At 39.1% G+C, this 22371-nt stretch overlaps 1 protein-coding gene across 19 annotated transcripts in view; it reads left to right on the top strand.

Annotated features, from left to right (window-relative positions):
* The window catches only part of GPATCH8 (G-patch domain containing 8), a 110540-nt gene that overhangs the window by 76227 nt on the left and 11942 nt on the right, over positions 1-22371 (top strand). For 10 of the 19 annotated variants that reach the window (XM_078372668.1, XM_003732922.6, XM_078372663.1 and 7 more), the window contains one exon: positions 6310-6453. In XM_078372668.1, the coding sequence (XP_078228794.1) occupies positions 6310-6453 (144 nt within the window). Of the gene's footprint in view, positions 1-6309; positions 6454-10532; positions 10570-22371 lie in introns of all 19 variants that reach the window. The other 9 variants (XM_035302989.3, XM_078372660.1, XM_035302991.3 and 6 more) reach the window with 1 other exon arrangement.

Below are 22371 nucleotides of genomic sequence, written 5' to 3'. Positions count from 1 at the left end.
ATTCACCAGGGTTGAAACAAAGGAGAAAATACTAAGGGCAGCCAGAGAGAAAGGTCAGGTTACCCACAAAGGCAAGCCTATCAGACTTACAGCAGATCTCTCAGCAGAAACTACAAGCCAGAAGAGAGTGGGGGTCAATATTCAACATCCTCAAAGAACAGAACCTTCAGCCCAGAATTTCATATCCAGCCAAACTAAACTTCACAACTGAAGGAAAAATAAAATCTTTTATGAACAAGCAAGAACTCAGAGATTTTATTACCACCAGGCCTGCTTTACAAGAGCTTCTGAAAGAAGCATTACACACAGAAAGAAACAACCAGTATTAGCCTTTCTAAAAATATACCAAAAAGTAAAGAGCACCAACATAAAGAAGAATTTACACCAATGAATGGATAAAACAGCCAGTTAACATCAAATGGCAGTAATCCTAAATTTAAATCGACTAAATCCCCCAATCAAAAGACACAGCCAAAACCTAACGGCATGTTACATCCAGACCTGTTTCACATGCAAGGATACACAAAGACTCAAAACAAAGGGATGGAGAAAGATTTACCAACCAAATGGAGAGCAAAAATAAATAATAAATAAATAAAAAGCAGGAGTTGCAAATCTCATATCGGATAAAATAGATTTTAAAGCAACAAAGATACAGTGGTAAAAGGATCAATGCAACAACAAGAGCTAACGATCCTAACACCAAGATACATAGAGACTTAGACTCAATGAGACAGAAAATTAATAAGGATATCAAGGACTTGAACTCAGATCCAGAACAAGTAAACTTAGTAAATATTTATAGAGCTCCTCACTTCAAATACACAAAATATACATTCTTGTCAATACCACATCACACCTACTCATAAGTTTAAATGAAACATTGATTGGCCATTATTAATACCCAATTTTTTTCAGAATAAATCAATATTTCCGTTTACTCTCCCTCTTTCTCTTTCTTTCTCTCCTTTACTTTTTTTTTTTTTTCCTTTCCTTCTCTCTAAAAAAGAAATCAACTTGTAAACCTCTAGATCCAGGTCGGCAATGTCTCTCTCATCGCTTGATTTCCTTCCTTCCCTCCCTCCCTCCCCCCCCTTCCCTTCCTTCCTTCCTTCCTTCTTCCCTCTCTGCCGTCCTCCTTCCCTCCCTTCCTGCAAAAAAAAAAAAAAAGAAAAAGAGCACTATCAATAACTTTGTTATTCCATCCCATTTCTTTCTTCTTTAGAGATAAACACTATTCTGAATTTTGTGTTTATCACTTTTTTTTTTTTTTGAGATGGAGCCTTGCTCTTTCACCCAGGCTGGAGTGCAGTGGTGTGATCTCAGCTCACTGCAACCTCTGCCTCCTGGGTTCAAGCAATTCTCCTCCCCGAGCCTTCTGAGTAGCTGGAACTACAGGTGCGCACTATCTATCGCCTGGCTAATTATTTTTGTATTTTTAGTGGAGATGGGGTTTCGCCCTGTTGGCTGGTGTAAAAGTCCTGACTGAGTCCCCTCACAACTTTTTTAGGTAAAATTGTTGTTGAGATAAAATTCACATAACATAAATTTACCGTTTTAATCATTTTATAGCAATACTACAATTTAATGATTTTTAGCATATTTACAGTGTTGTAAAATTACCACTGTGGCCGGGTGCAGTGGCTCACACCTGTAATCCCAGCACTTTGGGAGGCCAAGGCGGGTGGATCATTTGAGGTCAGGAGTTCCAGACCTCTCTGGCCAAAATGGTGAAACTTCATCTCTACTGGAAAAAAAAAAAAAAAACAGGCTGGGCATGGTGTCACGTGCCTGTAATCTGAGCTACTGGGGGTGGTGGGGGGCTGAGGCAGGAGAACTGCTTGAACCTAAGAGGCAGAGGTTGCAGTGACCTGAGATCATGCCACTGCACTCCAACCTGGGCAAAAGACAGAGTAAGACTCCGTCTCAAAAAAAGAAATACAAGAGTGAATATTTCTGTCTTGTTTCTGATCTTAATAGGGAAGATTTCAGTCTTTGACCATTATGATGTTAGCTGGTAGTTTATTTTTGTCAGACAGAAGAATTCCAAATTCCTAGAAATTCCTAGTTTGTTTAGTGTTTTTACCATAAAAGAAGTTGTGAATTTTGTCAAATGCTTACTTTACATCTATTGAGATAATCTTGTGGGTTTTTTCCTTTTATATTCTGTTAACAATGGTGTATTACATTGTAATGGTTACATTGTAATGGTGTATTACATTGATTGATTTTTGTATGTTAAACCAACATTGAGTTCCTGGGATAAATCCCACTTTGCCTTTTAATATGCTGTTGAATTTGGTTTGAAAGCGTTTTGTTGAGCAGTTTTGCATCTGTCCACAGAGAAGATATTAGTCTGTAGTTTTCTTCTGATGTCTTTGTATCAGGGTAATTACGAAGTGTTCCTTCCTCTTCTGTTTTCCCTTGCATTTTAAAATGGTTTTTTAATGTGTTTTGTATTTTAAACATGTATCACTTAGTTTTACATGGTGGTGGTTGGTTGGTTGGTTTTGAGACAGTCTTGCTCTGTTGCCCAGGCTGGAGTGCAGTGGCATGATCATGGTTCACTACCATGATAACCGATGCCTCCCAGGTTTAGGCGATTCTCATGCCTCAGCCTCCTGAATAGCTGGGATTGCATGTGTGTGCTACGACATCCGGCTAATTTTTTTTACACAGATTCTCACTCTGTCACCCAGGTTGGGGTGCAGTGGCACAATCTCAGCTCACTATAGCTTTCACCTTCTGAGTTCAAGCAATTATTGTACCTCAGCCTCCCAAGTAGCTGAAGTTACAGGCATATGACACTACACCCAGATTTTTTTTTTTGTATTTTTAGTAGAGATGGCATGTTGCCCAGACTGGTCTCAAACTCCTGAGCTCAGGTTTTCTGCCTGCCTCAGCCTCCCAAAGTGCTAGGATTACAGGCGTAAGCCATGGCACCCAGCCTTGATTTTCATTGTAAAGATTTTTTTCTTTTTTTACTTCTGTTGAGTTTGCAGCAGTAAACAAACTCAAATTCCTATTTGCTTCTGCCTGCCCACCAGTGTTTGTATTATTTGGATCATTTCTATTTTCTGATAGTATAAAACATACACAGTTATATGTATATGTTAGTTATATGTATATATGTATATACTATAGTAGCCCTATTTCTTTTAACCTCAGTTATAGGAGTAAATAGGTTTGAAGCAGTCTGCCAGTCCTTTTGCTGAGTTTTTTCCAATCATTTCTGAAGTTTGTACTCAATTAACTTATTTAAAAGGGGGTTGTGCAAACAGTATTTCTTGAATTATTTGTGTGTGTGTGTGTGTGTGTGTGTCTGTATGTATTTTATATAACCTTAAGCCTATAAAAATAATTCCAATCCAGCCTGGACACTATGATGAAATCCTGTCTCTACGAAAAATACAAAAATCAGCCAGGCATGGTGGCATGCCCCTATAGTTCTACCAACTCAGAAGGCTGAGGTGGGAGGATTAATTGAACCCAGGAGGTCAAAGCTGCAGTGAGCTGTAATTATGCCACTGTATTCCATCCTGGCCAACAAAGCAAGACCCTATCTCAAGAAAATAAGAATAGTAGTATTAATTTAGGCAATTACAAATATATATCAACATATGTGTATGTGTGTATATAGGTACATATGCATATAACTCCATATATACATGTGTGTATCCCTTATATTTGAAAGATACATATAAAAGCCTCAGTTGATACTTTCCTTAGATATTTTGTAGTATTTACTGTACCACTGTCTTCTGGAATTGAGAGAGTGTGTGAGTTTGAGTGTTTGTATGTTGCTGAAGAGATCAAACGCTGGCCTGATCTTCTCCTCCTTGATGGTTTTTGCCTAGCTGCTGAAAGGAGTCCATCTTCAAGATTCAGTAACTTTACTACACTATTGATTGTCACTGACTGTTCTGGGACCATATTCATTGGCACACTGGTTGTCCCCTTTTTTATTTGAGACAGAGTCTCTCTCTGTTGCCAGGCTGGAATGCAGTGGAGTGATCTTGGCTCACTGCAACCTCTGCCTCCCAGGTTCAAGCAGTTCTCCTGCCTCAGCCTCCTGAGTAGCTGGGACTACAGGTGCCTGCCACCATGCCCAGCTAATTTGTCTATTTTCAGTAGAGTCGGGGTTTCACCATGTTGGCCAGGATGGTCTCAATCTCTCGACTTTGTGATCCACCCAGCTCAGCCTCCCAAAGTGCTGGGATTCCAGGCATGAGCCACTGTGCTTGGCCTTTTATTTTTTTTCTGAGATAAAGTTTCGCTCTGTCACCCAGGCTGGAGTGCAGTGGCGTGATCTCAGCTGACTGCAAGCTCCACCTCCCACACTCAAGTGATACTCCTACTTCAGCCTCCCAAGTAGCTGGGACCAAAGGCACATGACACCATGCCTGGCTAATTTTTTGTATTTTTGGTAGAGACAGGGTTTCACTGTGTTGCCCAGGCTTGTCTTAAACTCTTGAGTTCAAGCCATCTGCCTGCCTTCACTTCCCAAAGTGCTGAGATACAAGCGTGAGCCACCGCATCTGGTCCCAGCCTTTTCTTAAATCTGCCACAATTGGCAGAACTTTTTGTTTTTGTCTATGTGCATTCTTTGAACTGCAAATGTTTCCTCATCGTCCTCAACCCAAGCTCACCCCTTTGCTCTTCCCAGATCTCAGAAGTTCTTGATGAGTGCAAAAGATACAGGTATATTACTTCAGAGGACCCTTTTATATATAGGTCATATGTTTTGCTATTTTCTGAAATTGCCACGTTTGGCTTTTTTGATACTGCTTAATTTTGCTTTGTGTGGCTTCTGCTACATTTCTCTCATTTGGGTTCTATAAAGAGCTTAACTTTCTTTCTGAGTGTTATTCATTCTCCAGATTATATCTGTTGCCCAGTTCTTCTGAAAATGCAGTTGGTGTTTTTTTTTTTAATTCACAATTTTGTTTTTGTATGATACTCAAAAAGAAAATCAAAGCTGTTTTCTTATACTGCTACATTCATACTATGAACTCTAGTTCTGTTGTTTAAAGTAAATTTGCAGCCAGGTGTGGGGTCAGACACCCGTAATGTCAGTGCTTTGGGAGGCCAAGGTGGGAGGATCACTTGAGCCCAGGACTTTGTGACCAGCTTTGGCAACATAGTGAGACCTCATCTCCCAAAAAATACAAAAGTTAGCTATGTTTGCTGATACATGCCTATAGTCCCAAATCCCAGCTACTTGGGAGGCTGAGATGGGAAGATTGCTTGAGCCCAGGAGGTGGAGGCTGCAGTGAGCCGTGTTCTGTACTATATTCCAGTCTGAACAACAGAGAGAGACCCTGTCTCAAAAAAAAAAAAAAAAAAAAAAAGCCATAAGTTGTTTAATAGCCAAACAACATGGAACTGTCCAGGACTCTCAGAGAAAATTATTGTGAAGGATTAGATAGGACAAAAATAGAAATATGCTATACATATTCACTTTTCAGTTTTAATAAGTCTATCCAAATTAGTTCAGTGCTGCCACTCCAGAAAATACAACCTGTTCTTGCTTACTGATTAAGTAGTTCCTTTGGGAGATGATAGAGCTGCTTTGAAACTATAGATATAGTCCTGTATAGCTAGTCTGTAAGATAACACCTATTTTTCTTAGATCAGTCTGCTAGAAGGAGTTGCTCATTATGAAAGTAATATATATACCATGCTCTAAAAGTCTAGCAAGTAGTCACCTAGCATTCCTCTCCCTTTCTCATCCTTCTGTGCAACATTGGCAAATGAATATACCCAACTTGCTTTGAGGTATCTTTTCAATTTTTTCTCATTTTTTCTTTTTAAGGTACCTTTTTTTTTTCTTTTTATTTTTCCTGCCCCAAAAACAGAATGTGTTTCACTTGAGGTATCTTTTGATGTCTGGTTTTTAAGTGGAACTGCTGAGGCAAATTGGACTGCCTTTGAGTCAGTCCCACAGTTTGTTGTTGTTGTTGTTGTTTTTCTCCACGCTCCTCTCACATGTAAGAATCCCACAGTTCTAAATCTCACTAAGACCAGCAGATAACACATCCTTGGATTGGCTTTCTAACCAGTGCAGCTTATATGGAGAATGGCCATAGAATATTTAACTCCATCATTGGCTACAAACTAGGTAATGCTTTTTGCCTTAGTGTCTAAAAACTAGAATATTAATACGGGTTGAGTATCCCTTATCCAAACTGGTTGAGACCAAAGGTATTTCAGATTTCAGATTTTTTCAGGTTTTGGAATATTATAACGTTCAGTTAAAGTTTTACGAAGTTCGTTTTTTTGTTTCTTTGTATTTTGTGATTCTTGCAGGATTATGTTGACAAAGAGAAGGCAATTGCCAAAGCCTTGGAAGACCTCAGAGCCAACTTTTACTGTGAACTCTGTGATAAGCAGTATCAGAAACATCAGGAATTTGATAACCATATCAACTCCTATGATCATGCACACAAGCAGGTAAGTTATAGTTACTTGCTAACAGAGAAGAAGGTACCTTATCTATTGTTACAACGATTGAATTTTATGAGTATACCCCCAAAAGCTTGGTGTCTGTGATTTCTTGTGTCTCCCAGTCTTTATCTGCAGTCATCTGACACACTTCATTTTTTTAGTAGCAGAAATCCTGACATAGACACCCTCTCCAGCCCACCACCCCCACATATACACTATTATTTGACTAATTGTGTTTTATAAATCTTACGTAATGTTTTTGCCTTTGATTGATTTCTAAGTTTTTATTTAATTTTGTAATTCAGCTGAGGGTCACTGGGAGCTTTGTTTCCATTTCTGCTCTTAACATGTTAAACTTTTAAGAGTTATTCAGCAGACAGTGTTTTTTTGAACTTCCCTACATAAGAGTTCATGCTTTATTGGCTACTGTTTTCTATTATTAAGTCATTTTGTTATTCAGTATACCTTGGAAGTTAGATAAATCTTGAGAAGGAAAATAAAATTAGGTACTATTTTAACTTTAGCAAAAATCTCTGATGCTGCATGTTGAAGAATTGATAAATGAATTACCCTTTCTTTGCAGTCTTTGCCTTCACCCCCTGGCTGCCACCCCATTATTTTAGAAAAGAAAATTGTACCTAACTAGTTACTGATATATAGGAGGTGGCAATAATCTCCCTGGGAGATTAGAAGGGGAAAATAAATTGTTACAACCTATAGGAGAGTTCTGGCTTATTAAAGAATTTCAAGCTATTTGATCTTGGGTGACTTTAGCAAAACTTACTAGGTCTTTGGGGGGTACAGTAGTCATATTTGTTAAACTTGTAAATTTATGAGCATTGGAATGATATCACTTAAGCTAGACTTGTTGAACTAAGATTTTTTTAACCTTCATCCTCTAGCCAACCATACCTCATTCACAGGTAAAAGGCAATTTTGACCAAATTTTACTCTTACTAGAATGGGGAGAAATTGTAAGTTGGCTGTGATATACTCTTTTGGAACAGTCTCCCACATTTAACTACAACTAACCAATTTAAGATTCTTCCACTGATAGACTTGTATTCAAGACAGCTTTTCAACTTACTATATACCTTTGGACATTCTTTTAATATATTGTCAGCTTTGCTTGATTCAAAGGAGAAATTTAGAGAGAGAGAGAGAGAGTGAGTGTGTGTGTGTGTGTGTGTGTGTACGTACGTGTACATACACAAGCTGTATTGACAGTTATTTTTTTACTCTCTCAAAGACTCGTTTTTCAGGAAAGAAAAATGCAACAGTGAGTACTTCCTATACAGGACCTTTTCCAGTTTTTCAGTGTATTTATAAATAAAAAATTTCAGGCCAGGCACAGTGGCTCACGCCTGTAATCGCACCACTTTGCAAGGCCAGGGCAGGGGGATCACTTGAGCCCAGGAGTTCAAAACCACCCTGAGCAATGTAGCAAGGCCTGCCCCCTCCCTCAGTCTCTACATAAAATGTAATTAGCTGGGTGTGGTGGCACATGTCTGTGACCTCAGCTACTCCAGAGGCTGAGGTGGAAGAATCACTTGAGCCCAGGAGTTTGAGGTTGCAGTGAGCCATGATCATGCCATTGCACTTCACACCAGGCAACAGAGTAAGACCTTGTCTCAAAAAAACAAAACAAAACAAAAAACTCTCTCAGGTTTTTTTATTTAGTTAACTTATTTTTATTTAGTTAACGACAGACATTTAGTATGTAAGTATATACCCAAGTTTTCGGGCTCTTGAGAATTTTTTCAATTAAGAAATATCTGTGATATATTAACAGAAGATACCTTAGGCAGAAAAAGGATATTTAGAAAGGTTAGCCAGGCACGGTGGCTCACGCCTATAATCCCAGCACTTAGGAAGACTGAGATGTACAGAATCACTGTTTTGCTTTGATATAATTTGTTATCAGTGATCTGGAACTGAGGTCAGTTCGAGACCATCCTGGCCAACACGATGAAACCTTGTCTCTACTAAAACTACAAAAATTAGCCATGCATGATGGCACACGCCTGTAATCCCAGCTACTTGGGGAGTTGAGGCATGAGAACGCCTGGACTTGGGAGGTGGAGGTTGCAATGAGGCAAGATCATGCCATGGCACTCCAGCCTGGGCAACAGAGCAAGACCCTGCCTAAAAAAAAAAAAAGGAAAGATTACACACTAGTTGGTGGATGACTTCTGAGTCAAGTTTTCACTAGAAAGAAGACTGGGCGTGGTGGCTTACGCCTGTAATCCCAGTACTTTGGAAGGCCAAGGCGGGCAGATCACTTGAGGTCAGGAGTTCAAGACCAGCCTGTCCAACATGGTGAAACCCACCTCTACTGAAAATAAGAAAAAAATTAGCCAAACCTGGTGGCGTGTTTCTGTAATCCCAGCTACTCTAGGCAGGAGAATTGTTTCAGCTTAGGAGGTGGAAGTTGTTGCAGTAAGCCGAGATGGCACCGCTGCACTCCAGCCTGAGTGACAGAACAAGACTCCATCTCAAAAAAAAAAAAGAAAACATAAACCAGGAAAAAGTGTAATTCAAACTTGAATAATGTATAGATTTGCCTTTTAAGGGAAAAATTATATCAAAGCAAAACAGATTTACAATTTAATAAAATTGACATTAACAACGTTAATGTGATCTTTGATAATGTTTTAGTGACATTATCTTCAGCCTGAATGTAGTAGAAATTGTTATATCTTTGGTTCATTTGAATTTGACGTATTTATTCCCCTGCACATCTTGTGTTACCTCAGTTCTTCCCACTTTTCTATATTGCAGTCATTCTCAATCTAGGGAGATTTTGTCACCCAGGAGGCACTTGGCAATGTCTCTGGACATTTTTGGTTGTCCCAACTAAGGGTGTGATATGATACTACTGACATCTAGTAGGTAGAGGCCAAGGATGCTGGTAACATCTTGCAATGAACAGAAAAGCCCCTTGAAATAAAGAGGCAAAATGGCAGTGAATATTGCTGAGGCTGAAAACTCTGTTCTATCAGAATTCACAAAAAACTTACATATATATATATATATATGATACATATATATATATATGATGTTGTGTCATTTGGTCTTTCTTAGTACAAACAAATTATTATCATTTTGCGTCGTCTGTTACGTTGTAAACATTTATAAAGTGCTCATCTAGATGATCCAGAATATTCACTTATTCTTTTTTAGAGTATTATTAAAATAAAAATACAAAATTAAGAATACCCATGGAGAACTCATGGACTCATTCACTAATAAAGAGTATATAGATCTATGATCCCTGGTCTGAGAAAAATCTTTAGCTGGTATGATTAATGAATGCATGTGAGTTTATTTCTTCATCTTAACCAAAGCTCATCTTAGGTATTTAAAAAAAAAAATGTAGTACAAGCTTGTTTTTTGGTGGAATATTCTTCATTTGCTTGAAAGGTAGGCTTCACCTTTCTTCATACTGCTGTTCTAATATAAACAGTAAAATCTCAAAACAGAATGTTATAAATAGATAAACAAAAGAAGCACAGCACTAAATTTTTCATAGTTCATCTCTTCCCTGAACTTGGAATTTCTGAGGAACCCACTGGGTTCAGTGGCTCATGCCTATAATGCCAGCTACTTAGGAGGCTGAGGCCGGAAGATCTCTTGAGGCCAGGAGTTCAAGGCTGCAGTGAGCTATAATTGTGCCACTGCCCCTGAGCCTGGGTGACAGAGCAAGACTCTGTCTCTCTAAAAAAAAAAAATGTAAACACTCTGGTGTGATGACGTGCACAGTGTAGTGTAAGTCTCAGCTACTTATGAAGCTGAGACAGGAGAATTGCTTGAGCCCAGGAGTTTGAGGCTGCAGTGAGCTGTGATTATATCACTGTACTCTTGTCTGGGTGACAGAGCAAGAACCTGTCTTGGAAAAGAAAAAAAAATAATTTCTAAGGAATCTTTAATTGACCTTGGTACAACACAGCTAAATAGCCCCTAACAGGAAGAAGAATCTATTTGTCATTCCTCTTTGATGGACATGAACTTACCATACAAACGGACCTACCATTTTTCCAAATTCTTGCTCTAAAATCATAAAGACACCCTGTCTTGTCTTCCAGGAAGGCACACAGGATTATTATGAATCTGAGATAATAGGTAAGTACTTTCAACCCTGTATTAGCAGTTCCTAGTTTCTATCTTCTATCAGATTTTCACCATTAAGATTTTTGAGGGAAATAATGTATTATGTTAGTGGTCAACTATAGTAGGGGCAGGATCCTAAACATACCCTTACCTTTAATAAGCACAAATAATCTCTCAAAAAGGAGCTATATGGTCACCTTCATTCAAGGTTTAGATTTTTTCCTGACAGGATGCGGGGGTGTTATATGCCTCTCCCTATTCACTCATTTTTCTCATATTTTCCAATATTTTATGAAGAGTCAGTAACACAAAATATTAAGACCCAGCTTAATCTTCAGAGATACAGAAGCCGATTAGATATTTTGGCTCTTTTCAGTAGTTTAACCCTAGTTTTCAAGTGATCAATGTTAATACATTTTGAAATCTCCAAGAGTAGGTCTTTCTATTTCTGAAGAAACCCAAAGATGATTCCTTTTTAAATGAGTTCATTTTGATACACCTGACTGCTCAGTAGACATGAGCATTGATCATCTCCTACCTTTGTTGGCTTAGTATAAGTTACAGACAAATTTGAAACTAAAGATTTTTCTGTTCCTACCTCCTTGCCTCCTTAATTATTTTATATATCTTTTTTTAAAAAATTGTCTGCTAATGGATATGACAGTGGAAATCATCTTTAGCATTTCAAGGGCCTAAAATTCAGACTCCAAAGAACATTCTCTTCCCCAAAAGTAAATTAATAGCAGCACCTTAGTAATCTTCCTTCCTTTCTCCCTTCCTTCTTTCCTTCCTTCCCCTTTTTCTTTCTTCTTTTCCTTTTCCCCTCCTTTCCTCCCTCCCTCCCTCTCCTCTCTTCTTTCTTACTCTCTCTCTTGCGTGCGCTCTCTCTCTCTCACTCTCTGGCTGTTTCCTTTGTACTTTGTTATCTACTCTTACCCTCTTGTTTGTGCCACTAAAGGTCTTTCTAGTACTTAAGCTAGAGGTCACCAATTATCTCACAGATACATTTTATCTAGCCTCCATGTTATTAGTTTTTCCCTTTCTAATTTCAGTAAATTCCCAAATGTTAAAAATTGGATTTTACAAAATTTAGACTTTGGTTTATCTTGAAAAATTAAAATTATCTGACAACTTTGGGCCTACATTTCAACATAACAGTGGACTAAAGCTGAACAGTTGCTGTCTATTTGCTCACTCTCCAACCAAGCTGCGATCTCCACGTCATCTTTCCTCTTACACCAATCTGGACTCATTAAGTTACCTGATGAACTCCTCTAAACATTTGAATTTGTGAGTCAGGACTATGTTTTTCCCTTCTTCCCACACAAGTTCCCATGGGTTCTGACTGATGATGGGAAACTGGCACATTGAAAAGCTGCCTCCTTGCTAATAGTTTTGGGACCAACTTCCTTGCAATTTCAGTCTCTGGGAGTCTGATCCAGATTATCAAAATCTGGTACTTTAAAGCATCTTCAGAAATTCTTTAGGCCAATGCGGTGGCTCATACCTGTAATCCCAGCACTTTAGGATACTGAGGCAGACAGACCGCTTGAGCCCAGGAGTTCGAGACCAGCCTGGGCAACATGGCAAAACTCGGTCTCCACAAAAAAATCCCCCCCCAAAATTAGCTGGATGTGGTGGCAGTTGCTTGTGATCCCAGGTACTGGAGGGGCTGAGGTAGGAGGATCACTTGAGCCCAGGAGGTGGACATTGCAGTGAGCCAAGATCATGCCACTGCACTCAAGCCTGGGCAATATATTGAGCAAGGCCCTGTCTCAAAAAAAAGAAAAAGAAAAATCCTTTAACTGCAGAAAGAATCAGTATCTCAGTCAGAGGAAGATACTTTTAGCCTTCCTCTTCTTTCTGCTAAAATACCCTTCATATGAAAACTTCTATACTTTTTACATTTTCTAAAAGGACTGAACTCTTATTTAATTCCAAGGTCTGTTTTAGTTGTGAACAAAAGCAGAGTTCCTGAGCTTTAAGTAGCTAAACTAAAACAGTGAAGCCTCTAGCAGCCACCAGTGACTATTCTGATTTGTACAGAATAGACTCTGTTAATGATTTAGTTAACATTTACCTAAACTGTTTGCAACTCCTTTTTGACAGGATTACTTACTCTTAGTTGACTGTTTCGTTACCCGATAACATATATTACCAAGGAACAGAAATTTTAGATTATTTCTTGTTATTCAAAAACGAAACAGGTTCTAAATTGAAGTATTCTCTGAGAATTTCCTTGGTGATGAAAGGAATTATCATTTTTAGACTTCACAAGGACTTAATTGAAGTTTGACGTGGTCACTTTCCACTTGAAAATTTCACTGTTTACTGATTAAATTTTTGCCTGTCAAGATATTTTACAGCATGTGATCCTCCCTCTGTAAGCTTGCTACATACAGCATCAGGACAGTAAGAACATCAAATCAGTTAGACCTCTCCCAAGCCAATACATATTTGAAGAAATGCATACTGGGTTCCTTTTTCAGTGCAGTGTTGTTAGTCAGTGGGGAAAAAACAGAATTATATAAAAAAGGAAAGTGAGAAAAGATAATTCTAGGGCTAACATAAAAAGAATGACACTTCTAAGAAGTGAAATCATCCAGATCAGATACCCATGAAGATACTCCCTAGGTACTCTATATTTTGGATGTTTACAGAATGTTTTATCCTTAGAAAATCAAAAAGTGGGCCGGGTGCAGTGACTCACACCTGTAATCCCAGCATTTCAGGAGGCCAAGGCAGGTGGATCACGAGGTCAGAAGTTCAAGACCAGCCTGACCAACATGGAGAAAGCCCATCTCTACTAAAAATACAAAATTAGCCGTGTGTAGTGGCACATGCCTGTAATCCCAGCTACTCAGGAGGCTGAGGCAGGAGAATTGCTTGAACCTGGGAGGCAGAGGTTGCAGTGAGCCAAGATTACACCACTGCACTCTATCCTGAGCAACAAGAATGAAACTTCTCAAAAAAAAAGAGAGAGAGAGGAAAAAAAGTGGTTATTGGCAAAGATGTGAAATCCATTTGGGAAATTATAAATTATCACGAATGTCAAGGCTTTATAAATGTCAACTTAGCACAGCTCTTTAAAGAGATTACACTTTAAGAAACAACACAGGTTTGAAGAAAGGAATGCTTCTCAGCACTTGAACGTGTTGTAGTTTTATTTTAATAACTTATAGCAGCAGGGTGAAAATGTTGGTTTCGGTGGTTCTTTATACCATTTTCTTGGGGTTTGTTTTGCTTAATTAGAAAATTGACATCGTTTTGCTAGTCTTACAAAAATTTAGCATGTTTCTTAAGTCTTATGTACTCACCCCCTCTGCTTATGTTGGGAGTAAACGTTTTAGACCTAGTAATCACAATATAGGTAACCTTGAAATAAATCTGTTGAAGGCCAGGCATTGTGGCCGATGCCTGTAATCCCAGCACTTCGGGATGCCGAGGCAGGTGGATCACCTGAGGTCAGGAGTTCGAGACCAGCCTGGCCAACATAGTGAAACCTCTTCTCTACTAAAAATACAAAAAAAGTTACCCAGGTGTAGTGGCACACACCTGTAATCCCGGCTACTCAGGAGACTGAGACAGGAGAATTGCGTGAACCTGGGAGGCGGAGGTTGCAATGAACAGAGATCATGCCACTGCTTCAGCCTGGGTGACAAAGTGAGACTCCATCTTAAAAAAAAAAAATCTTGAAAAAAATCCCCTCTGCTTAGGGGAGCTGTCTGCTTTTGTGAGTAGGGGTGACTTCAAACAGACCCTTCAGGACCTAATATTGCCAGGCAAACCAGGCATTCTCTTGTTATGTATTTCTAACTGTTCTTCATCTTGGCATACAATCCCAGTTGACTAAAATGATTCTGCCTTACTTTTGTTCTACAGTTTCAACCTTTCTGCCTCTTACACTTAATTCATCGCAATGATACAATATGGTAGAGATTTTGGGATTAGACTCTTTGTTCTATTGCAGTCTGAAAGATTAAAACAACCTAAGAAATAATACGTTATTTAGTGACAGCGCTGTAAAGAGAGCTCTGAACTGGGTTGTTGCTGTTCCGTTTTCTTTGGACCAAACAGCTCTAATGACTTACGCACCTTCAAATTTTACTTATGGGGCAAATCTTTGTCTCCACATATGTTCTGAAGTGCTATGTAAATGAAGATTGAGCATCCTAAATTCAAAAAATTAAAATCCAAAATGCTCCAAAATTCAAAAGTTTGTGAGTGCCAACATGACACTCAAAGGAAAGGCTTATTAGAGCATTTTGGGTTTTCAGATGTGGGGTGCTCAAGCAGTAAATATATACAATGCAGATATTTTAAAATCTAAAAAAGCCCAAGATCTAAAATACTTCTGGTTCTAAGTATTTAATATAAGGGATACTTAGCCTGTATACATAAAACTCATTATCTACAAAACCACAATATTATATATACCATTTCATACCCACTAGGATGGCTAAAACAAAAATGATACACTAACAAAGTATTAGAGAAGATATCAAGAAATTGGAGCCCTCCTACATTACTAATGAGATAGTGAAATGATACAGCACTTCTGGAAAAGTTTTTGACACTCCCTCAATACATTAAATACAAAGTTACCGTATTACTAGTATATACCCAAGGGAAATATAAACATATGTCCACACAAAAACTTGCATAAAAATGTTTATAATAGCCAAAAAGGGAAATAACCCCAATGTCCATCAACTGGTAAATGGATAAAATGTGATACATCTGTACAATGGAATATTATTAAGCAATAAAAAGGAAGGGCTTAATATATACAACATGCATGAATCTTGAAAATTGTATGCTAAGTGAAAGAAGCTGATTGTAAAAAACCCCATATTTGTACGATTTCATTTATATAAAAAGTCTAGAATAAACAAATACATAGAGACAAAAAGCAGATTTGTAGTTTCCTGGGGCTAGGCAGAGGGGAAATGGGGACTAACTGCTTATGGGTATGAAGTTTCTTTTGGGAGTAATGAAAACGTTCTAAAATTAGATAGTGGTGATACTTGCACAATTCTAAAAATATACTAAAACCCACTAAATTTGACACTTCAGATGTGTGAATTTGGGCCAGAAGCAGTGGCTCACACCTGTAATCTCAACACTTTGGGAGGTCAAGGCAGGAGGATCCCTTGATCCAAGGAGTTTGAGACTATCTTGGGTAACATATGGAGATCCTGTCTCTACAAAAAATAAAAATAAATTAGCTGTGCATGATGGAGTGCATCTGTGGTCCCAACAACTTGAGAAGCTGAGATGGGGTGGCTCAAGCCTGTAATCCTAGCACTTTGGGAGTCCAAGGTGGGCAGATTACCTGAGGTCAGGAGTTTGAGACCAGCCTGACCAACATGGTGAAACCCCATCTAAAAAAAAATTAAACTAAATTTTAAAAAAGAGAGAAGCTGAGATGGGAAGGATCACTTGAGCCTGGGAGGTCGAGGCTGCAGTGAGCTATGATTGTGCCACTGCTCTCCAGTGACAAAGCAAAACCCCATCTCCAAAAAAGGTGGGGGTAAATTTTAGGGTATAGGAATTCTATCTCAAAAGTCATTTTTAAAACCTCATTAACCAGTTTAAATTTTCATGGTGGTGGTGAAAATATATACTCCATATACATACGTACATGTGTGTATGTGTATGTTGATTATATATAAATGCCTTAAAGCAGGCACATTTGGTGCTGTTAAAGAATATACCATAGGATTTCAACATGAATTTGGAAGAACAAAAAATAAAAAAAAAGAATATACCATACATCAGGTGCAGTGGCTCACACCTATAATCACAGCACTTTGGGAGGCCAAGGTGAGCAGATCACAAGGTCAAGAGATTGAGACCATTCTGGCCAACATGTGAAACCGCATATCTACTAAAAATACAAAAACTATCCTAGCCAGGCATGGTGGCACATGCCTGTAGTCTCAGCTACCTGGGAGGCTGAGGCAGGAGAATTACTGGAACCTAGGAAGCAGAGGCTGCAGCAAGCTGAGATCACCACTGTACTCCAGCCTGAGTGGACAGAGCAAGATTCCATCTCAAAAAAAAATTAGCCCGGTGTGGTGGCACAGGCCTGTGGTCCCAGTTACACAAGAGGCTGAGGCAGTAGAATCACTTCAACCTGGGAGGCAGAGGTTACAGTGAGCCAGTATCACACCTCTGCACGCCAGCCTGGGCAACAGAGTGAAGCTCTGTCTCAAGAAAAAAAAAATTGGGGCCAGGTGCAGTGGCTCATGCCTGTAATCCCAACACAAAAAATTAGTGGGCAAGGTGCTGGACACCTATAATCCCAGCTGTTTGGGAGGCTGAGGTAAGAGAATAACTTGAAAGTGGGAGGTGGAGGTTGCAATGAGCCAAAATCACTTCACTCCAGCCAAGGTGACAGAGGGATACTGTATCTCAGTAAAAATTAAAATAATTTTTTTTCTTTTTCTCTCGTTTTTTCACTATCTGTAATTGGCATTAGTATCTAGTTTTCTCTGTTACCAACTATTTGTTTTTCTCTGTGAGTGAATAAAATTAATTTTCATCACTAATAGGCATATACTAAAAGAAATAATTTGCATCTAATGTTCGGTAACTTGACTTTTCCTAACCATTCATATATAATATTCCTTTCCTGGGTAGTTTAATACTGAAACATTCTATAGTCCCTCCTGGTCTTTTCTCTTACCCACCACCATCTTGGGTGATCTTACCCATAAACATCAAACTCTGAGACATGAATTAGCCTTACCTAGGCAAACAACAACTACAGCATGATCGCTTCAGTTAGGAAGGGGAGAAGAGACCACGTTAAGGTTTTGTTAATGTTTTGTTTGTATTTTTTTATAAAAAAAAAAAAAAAAAAAAAAAAACCTGGGTATTTCCACAGAGGCTGTTGTTTTGGTATACAGGATTGTTGACATAAGAGGAAAAGGAGTGGTTGAAATTTGAAGAAGGCCAGATTATCCTTAGCCAGAAATAGTAGTCAAGATACAACACATTCTTGTGGGGGGTTTTTTTGTTGTTGTTTTTTCGCAGGTTCGGCCTCGCTCAGTGGCTGATACCTGTAATCCCAGCACTTTGGGAGGCCAAGGCAGGCAGATCACCTGAGGTCAGGAGTTCAAGACCGTCCTGGCCAACATGGTGAAACCCTGTCTCTACTAAAAATATAAATAATTGGCCAGGCTTGGTGGCACGCACCTGTAGTCCCAGCTACTTGGGAGGCTGAGGCATGAGAATCGCTTGAACTCAGGAGACGGAGGTTGTGGTGAGCCAAAACTGCGCCATTGCACTTCAGCCTGGGTGACAGAGGGAGACTGTCTCAAAAAAAAAAAAAAAAAAGACAGGTTCTTGCTGTGTCACCCAGGCTGGAGTATAGTGGCATAATCATAGCTCACTGTGCCCTTGAACTCCTGGACTCAAGCAATCCTCCTACCTCAGCCTCCCAAATAGCTGGAACTACAAAGCACGCACCACTGCACCCAGCTAATTAAAAAAAATTTTTTTTTGAGAGACAGTCTTACTATGTTGCCCAGACTGGTCTTGAACTCCTGTCCTCAAGCAATCCTTCTACCTCAACCTCCCAAAATGTTAGGAGTACAGGTGTGAGCCACAACCCAGTTTGATTAATACTTACTGAGCATCTCTTTTGTGCCATAGACAACTATGTTTGCATTGCATAGTTAAAAAGGAAGACTAAGCCTCAGTCCCTGTTGGGAGAGCAGAGTTGCTATCTGGTGAGAGAAAGAAACCATGGATAATTTTTTTAACCTAAAGAGATAAAATCAAGTTTCTTCAGAGCTGAGTAAATGTAGAACATGGGACTTTAGTAGCAATAGGAAATAATCTGCCTTAAATTCTGCCTGTTTTCTGATGCCTGGATTTCCGTTCACATGATAAAAACGGGTTTTATTCTTTAAATTTAGATAATCAATTTGAAATACTTGAGAAAGATAGTAGTCAGAATTATTCTTAGTATACTCCATCAAATATAAACTCCTAGTGTCAAATTTTATTTTGATAGAAGAAAGAAGCATTGCACTAAAAGATACAGAAAAGATTTTATTAAACCTTTGTATTTTGTTGTTAGGGAACACTGTACAGAAATATGTGTCTTATTAAACTCAGTCACTGTTGAGCAGGAACACTATTGCTCTTCGCTATGGAAAGAAGCCATATTTCTTGATAACCACTTTACGGATGCTCTACAAAGCCTGATTGCCATAGTTGGCTTGTTTTAATAGACACTGTGAGGCAAAATGTTTCTGCTCTTGAAGTCTACATTTAAAGATAAGTGGGTGGCTGTTGGGGAGAACCTTTTCTGCACATTTATAATCTGCATTCAGATTTACCTGATTCTCATTTCTTTGGCTTAATCTTTCAGCATTTAATGTGGATGGGTACTTCAAGTACTGGATCATTTGTTAAGGTATTGCCTTTCTTCTGGTCTTCTGGAAAGTTTAAAGGAAATTCCAGCCACCGTGTGATTAAGGATCTGTAGGAAATGTTTCTTCCATTCTGTACTGTGCTGCAAATGTATGTGGTTTTGGGAAAATGCTATTGATTTTTCAGGAAAACAGGATCTTCATATCTTTTTCTTTTCAGCAGGGTTCAGTCTCCTTTTCTTGAATCAAGATATTTCCCAACTAAAAATGTGTTATGTGGCTTAAGTTTTTGTTACTAGTTACTAGGCATTAGTAGTTCAGTAAAATAAGCTAATTTATTAGCTCTTCAGAAAGCATATTGTATAATCTTCAGATATAAGGATATCGTCTCATAGCTTTTGAGTCAGCTTAAATGGATAATTAAATCTATTCAAATGAGAATGTCCCAATTTGGAATCTAACTTGAATTTTTGTGTATGATAGGAAATTTGCTCAGACTTTGACAACAGATTGATGACGTATCTGCAAATTTTTATCTTTTTGTAAACTCTGTCTTTACTCTGATAGGCAGGCATGTTGCTCTAGTCTACCTGAATAAATTATGTAAAGTTGTGTTCCTCTTTAGAATTTAAGAGAAAAGTACAGGTACAATTCACAGAATTTCACATGGGCATTCCATGGCAAATGAGCCAGACCTTGGTAGCCTTTTGGAATAAAATAGGCAACTTTGGAAAACCTGACTCTGATTAGGGCCTTTTGCCTTTATAAAAATTAACTTTTTAGGTAGGAAGCTGAGAAGTTTCTGGCCAGTATCTTTTGTCATTTAGCCTAATTCTGTCTAAAAATAAGGGATACCCGCAGTGGTAGCTAGGTGGACCGTACCATATAACCTTAATATGTCCCTAATAGAAATATAAGAATACTTTATATCAACCCTTCCTACAAATGGTAGAAAAATTTATTTGGGGGAAAATGAAGGATCTAATGTTTGAACTGAATTATTCACTGGACATTTATCATATGCCCTCTCTACACTTACGCAGGGTTGATTATAAAGATAAGCTGTAGTCCCAGCCCCACACAGAGGAAAGGCAGTATTGAACAGTTGTGACTTATTAAATGCTTTACATTTATTCTGACATTTAATCTTGTAAATCTGTAGGTGAATAGCTCTGTTTTTTAATGAGGGAACTGGAACTCAGTTGAAATCACCTAGTAATAAGTGGATTGGCTAGTAATTAATGGATTTGAACCCAGGCTTCCTGACTCTGAAGCTCTACACATACTGTCTTTCTAAAAGACAGGAATAACTGGTCAAAGAACAAAATACGATAGCTGCTAGGTGAGTGATATGACAAAGCACCACTAAGGACAGTTCAGAAAGAACAGTTCCCTCTTTTGAAGGATCAGTAGAGACTTTGTGAGAATTTAGTTTGACCTTCAGTAGGCAGGAGACACTTGGAGTTAGGCATTCATTCTAGGTAAAGGAGAATATGAACCTTATAACCCATGTCTTGGCTAGGTCTGGTGGTGCATTGCTGTAGTCCTGACTTACAGGGAGACTGAGACTGGGGGATCACTTGAGTCCAGAAGTTCTGGGCTATGTGTGCTAGGCTGACGGTGTCTGCACTAAGTAGACATCAAACTCACAGGAGCATGGGACCAACCCAAGTTTCTTAAGGAGAGGTGAACTGGTGCAGGGCGAAAACAGAGCAGGTCAAAACTCCCAAGCTGATCAGTAGTGGAATCACACATGTGAATAGCCCCAGCCTTTCAGCCTGGGCAACACAGTGAGACTTTGTCTCTTAAAAGTCACCAGAATGTCCTCATCTGAGAGAAACCTCAAGTACACATACTGAGTTTCAGAGCATTTGCTGAGTCCTGCCTCAAAGGTTGGGGTTAGAATTCTGGGGTTCTCAATTCTGCTTTTGGGACTGCAGACTTAACTATAAAGTTTGTAGTGTGAAAATGTGATGTTGGGAGCCTTTCTAAGCCTTATGGGGGTATTAATTAGGATAGATATGCCCAGAGGGAGCCTGCAATTTAGATTCTTTTATTACATCATCCCATTTTCTTCCTTCTCTACCTCCAACCATATTCCTGTGGTGGGAATTTGAGATAGGATGTCTTCCACATGATGTGGACATGGTTCTGTTCCTTCAACTTCAAGGTTGTACAGAGTGGCTGCTGAACGGAAAGCTTAATCTCAACTCAGCCTGGAGACTCCATACTTTGACAAAATGATTGTTATTTTGGAGAATGTCCTGTAGTTTGAAAAATGCTTTCTAAAAGTAATGAAATATTTGTAAGAGGGGGAGAAATGGCATAGGGAGATTTTCCAGTCTTAGCAGGTAGCTAGAGAGAAGATGGCAGGCCGGGCATGGTGGCTCATGCCTGTAATCCCAGCACTTGGGGAAGCCAAGGTGGGCGGATCACTTGAGGTCAGAGACTACCCTGGCCAACAAGATGAAACCCTATCTCTACTAAAAATACAGAAAATCAGCCAGACATGGTGACAGGGACCTGTAGTCTCAGCTACTCAGGAGGCTGAGACAGAAGAATCGCTTGGACCCAGGAGGCGGAGGTTGCCTTGAGTTGAGAGGAGAGAGGGAGAAAATGGCAGATAGGAGAAGAAGATACATTCTATCTAAATCTTGGCTAGAAAACCTGTTATGTGGTTGGGGAAGAAAAAATTAGGTTTGTGGCCAAAGGTAATCATATAATAGGCCTGATAAGCCTTTTATTTCTGCCCATTCACCTCAGGAGAAGGAAATTGGAATTCATATTTATTTAAAATAGTTGATCCTTTATCTTGAAGTGACATTATAAAAATCTTAATTGTGGGCTAGGCGTGTTGGCTCATGCCTTTAATCCCAGCACTTTGGGAGGCCGAGGCATTTGAGATCACTTGAGGCCAGGAGTTTGAGACCACCCTGGCCACCGTGATGAAACTCCGTCTCTACTAAAAATACAAAAATGAGCCAGGCATGGGGGTGCACGCCTGTAATCCCAGCTACTTGGGAGGCTGAGGCATGAGAATTGCTTGAACCTGGGAGGTGCAGGATTATGTCACTGCACTCCAGCCTGGGCGACAGAGAGAGACTGTGTCTCAAAAAAAAAATCTTAATTATGGGCACTAATAGTTTTGCCAGCTGTTCATTGCTTCAACTTCCCCAAAATAAGGGCTAATGGAAACAAGACTGCTTTTTTATGCCACAATGGTCTTTTCCAAAGTTCTGGAACCATTTTTCTGAAAGAAATACAGGTAGTTTCATTTTTCTAGGTGGGATTACTATGTCAGTCTGTGTGTATGTACACATATATATGTTGTACAGGTGCTTCCCTTCTCCCCAGCCCTTTTAGAATTGATGGCTTTGTCCCTGATTGTTCAGTATAATAGTTTACAGATTCACTAAGAGAGCTTGTG

This window comes from Callithrix jacchus, chromosome 5 (assembly GCF_049354715.1).
Source record: "Callithrix jacchus isolate 240 chromosome 5, calJac240_pri, whole genome shotgun sequence".
Taxonomy (NCBI): Eukaryota; Metazoa; Chordata; class Mammalia; order Primates; family Cebidae; genus Callithrix; species Callithrix jacchus.
Note: the sequence above shows the minus strand (reverse complement) of the source record. Positions and strands in the feature narration are given on the sequence as shown.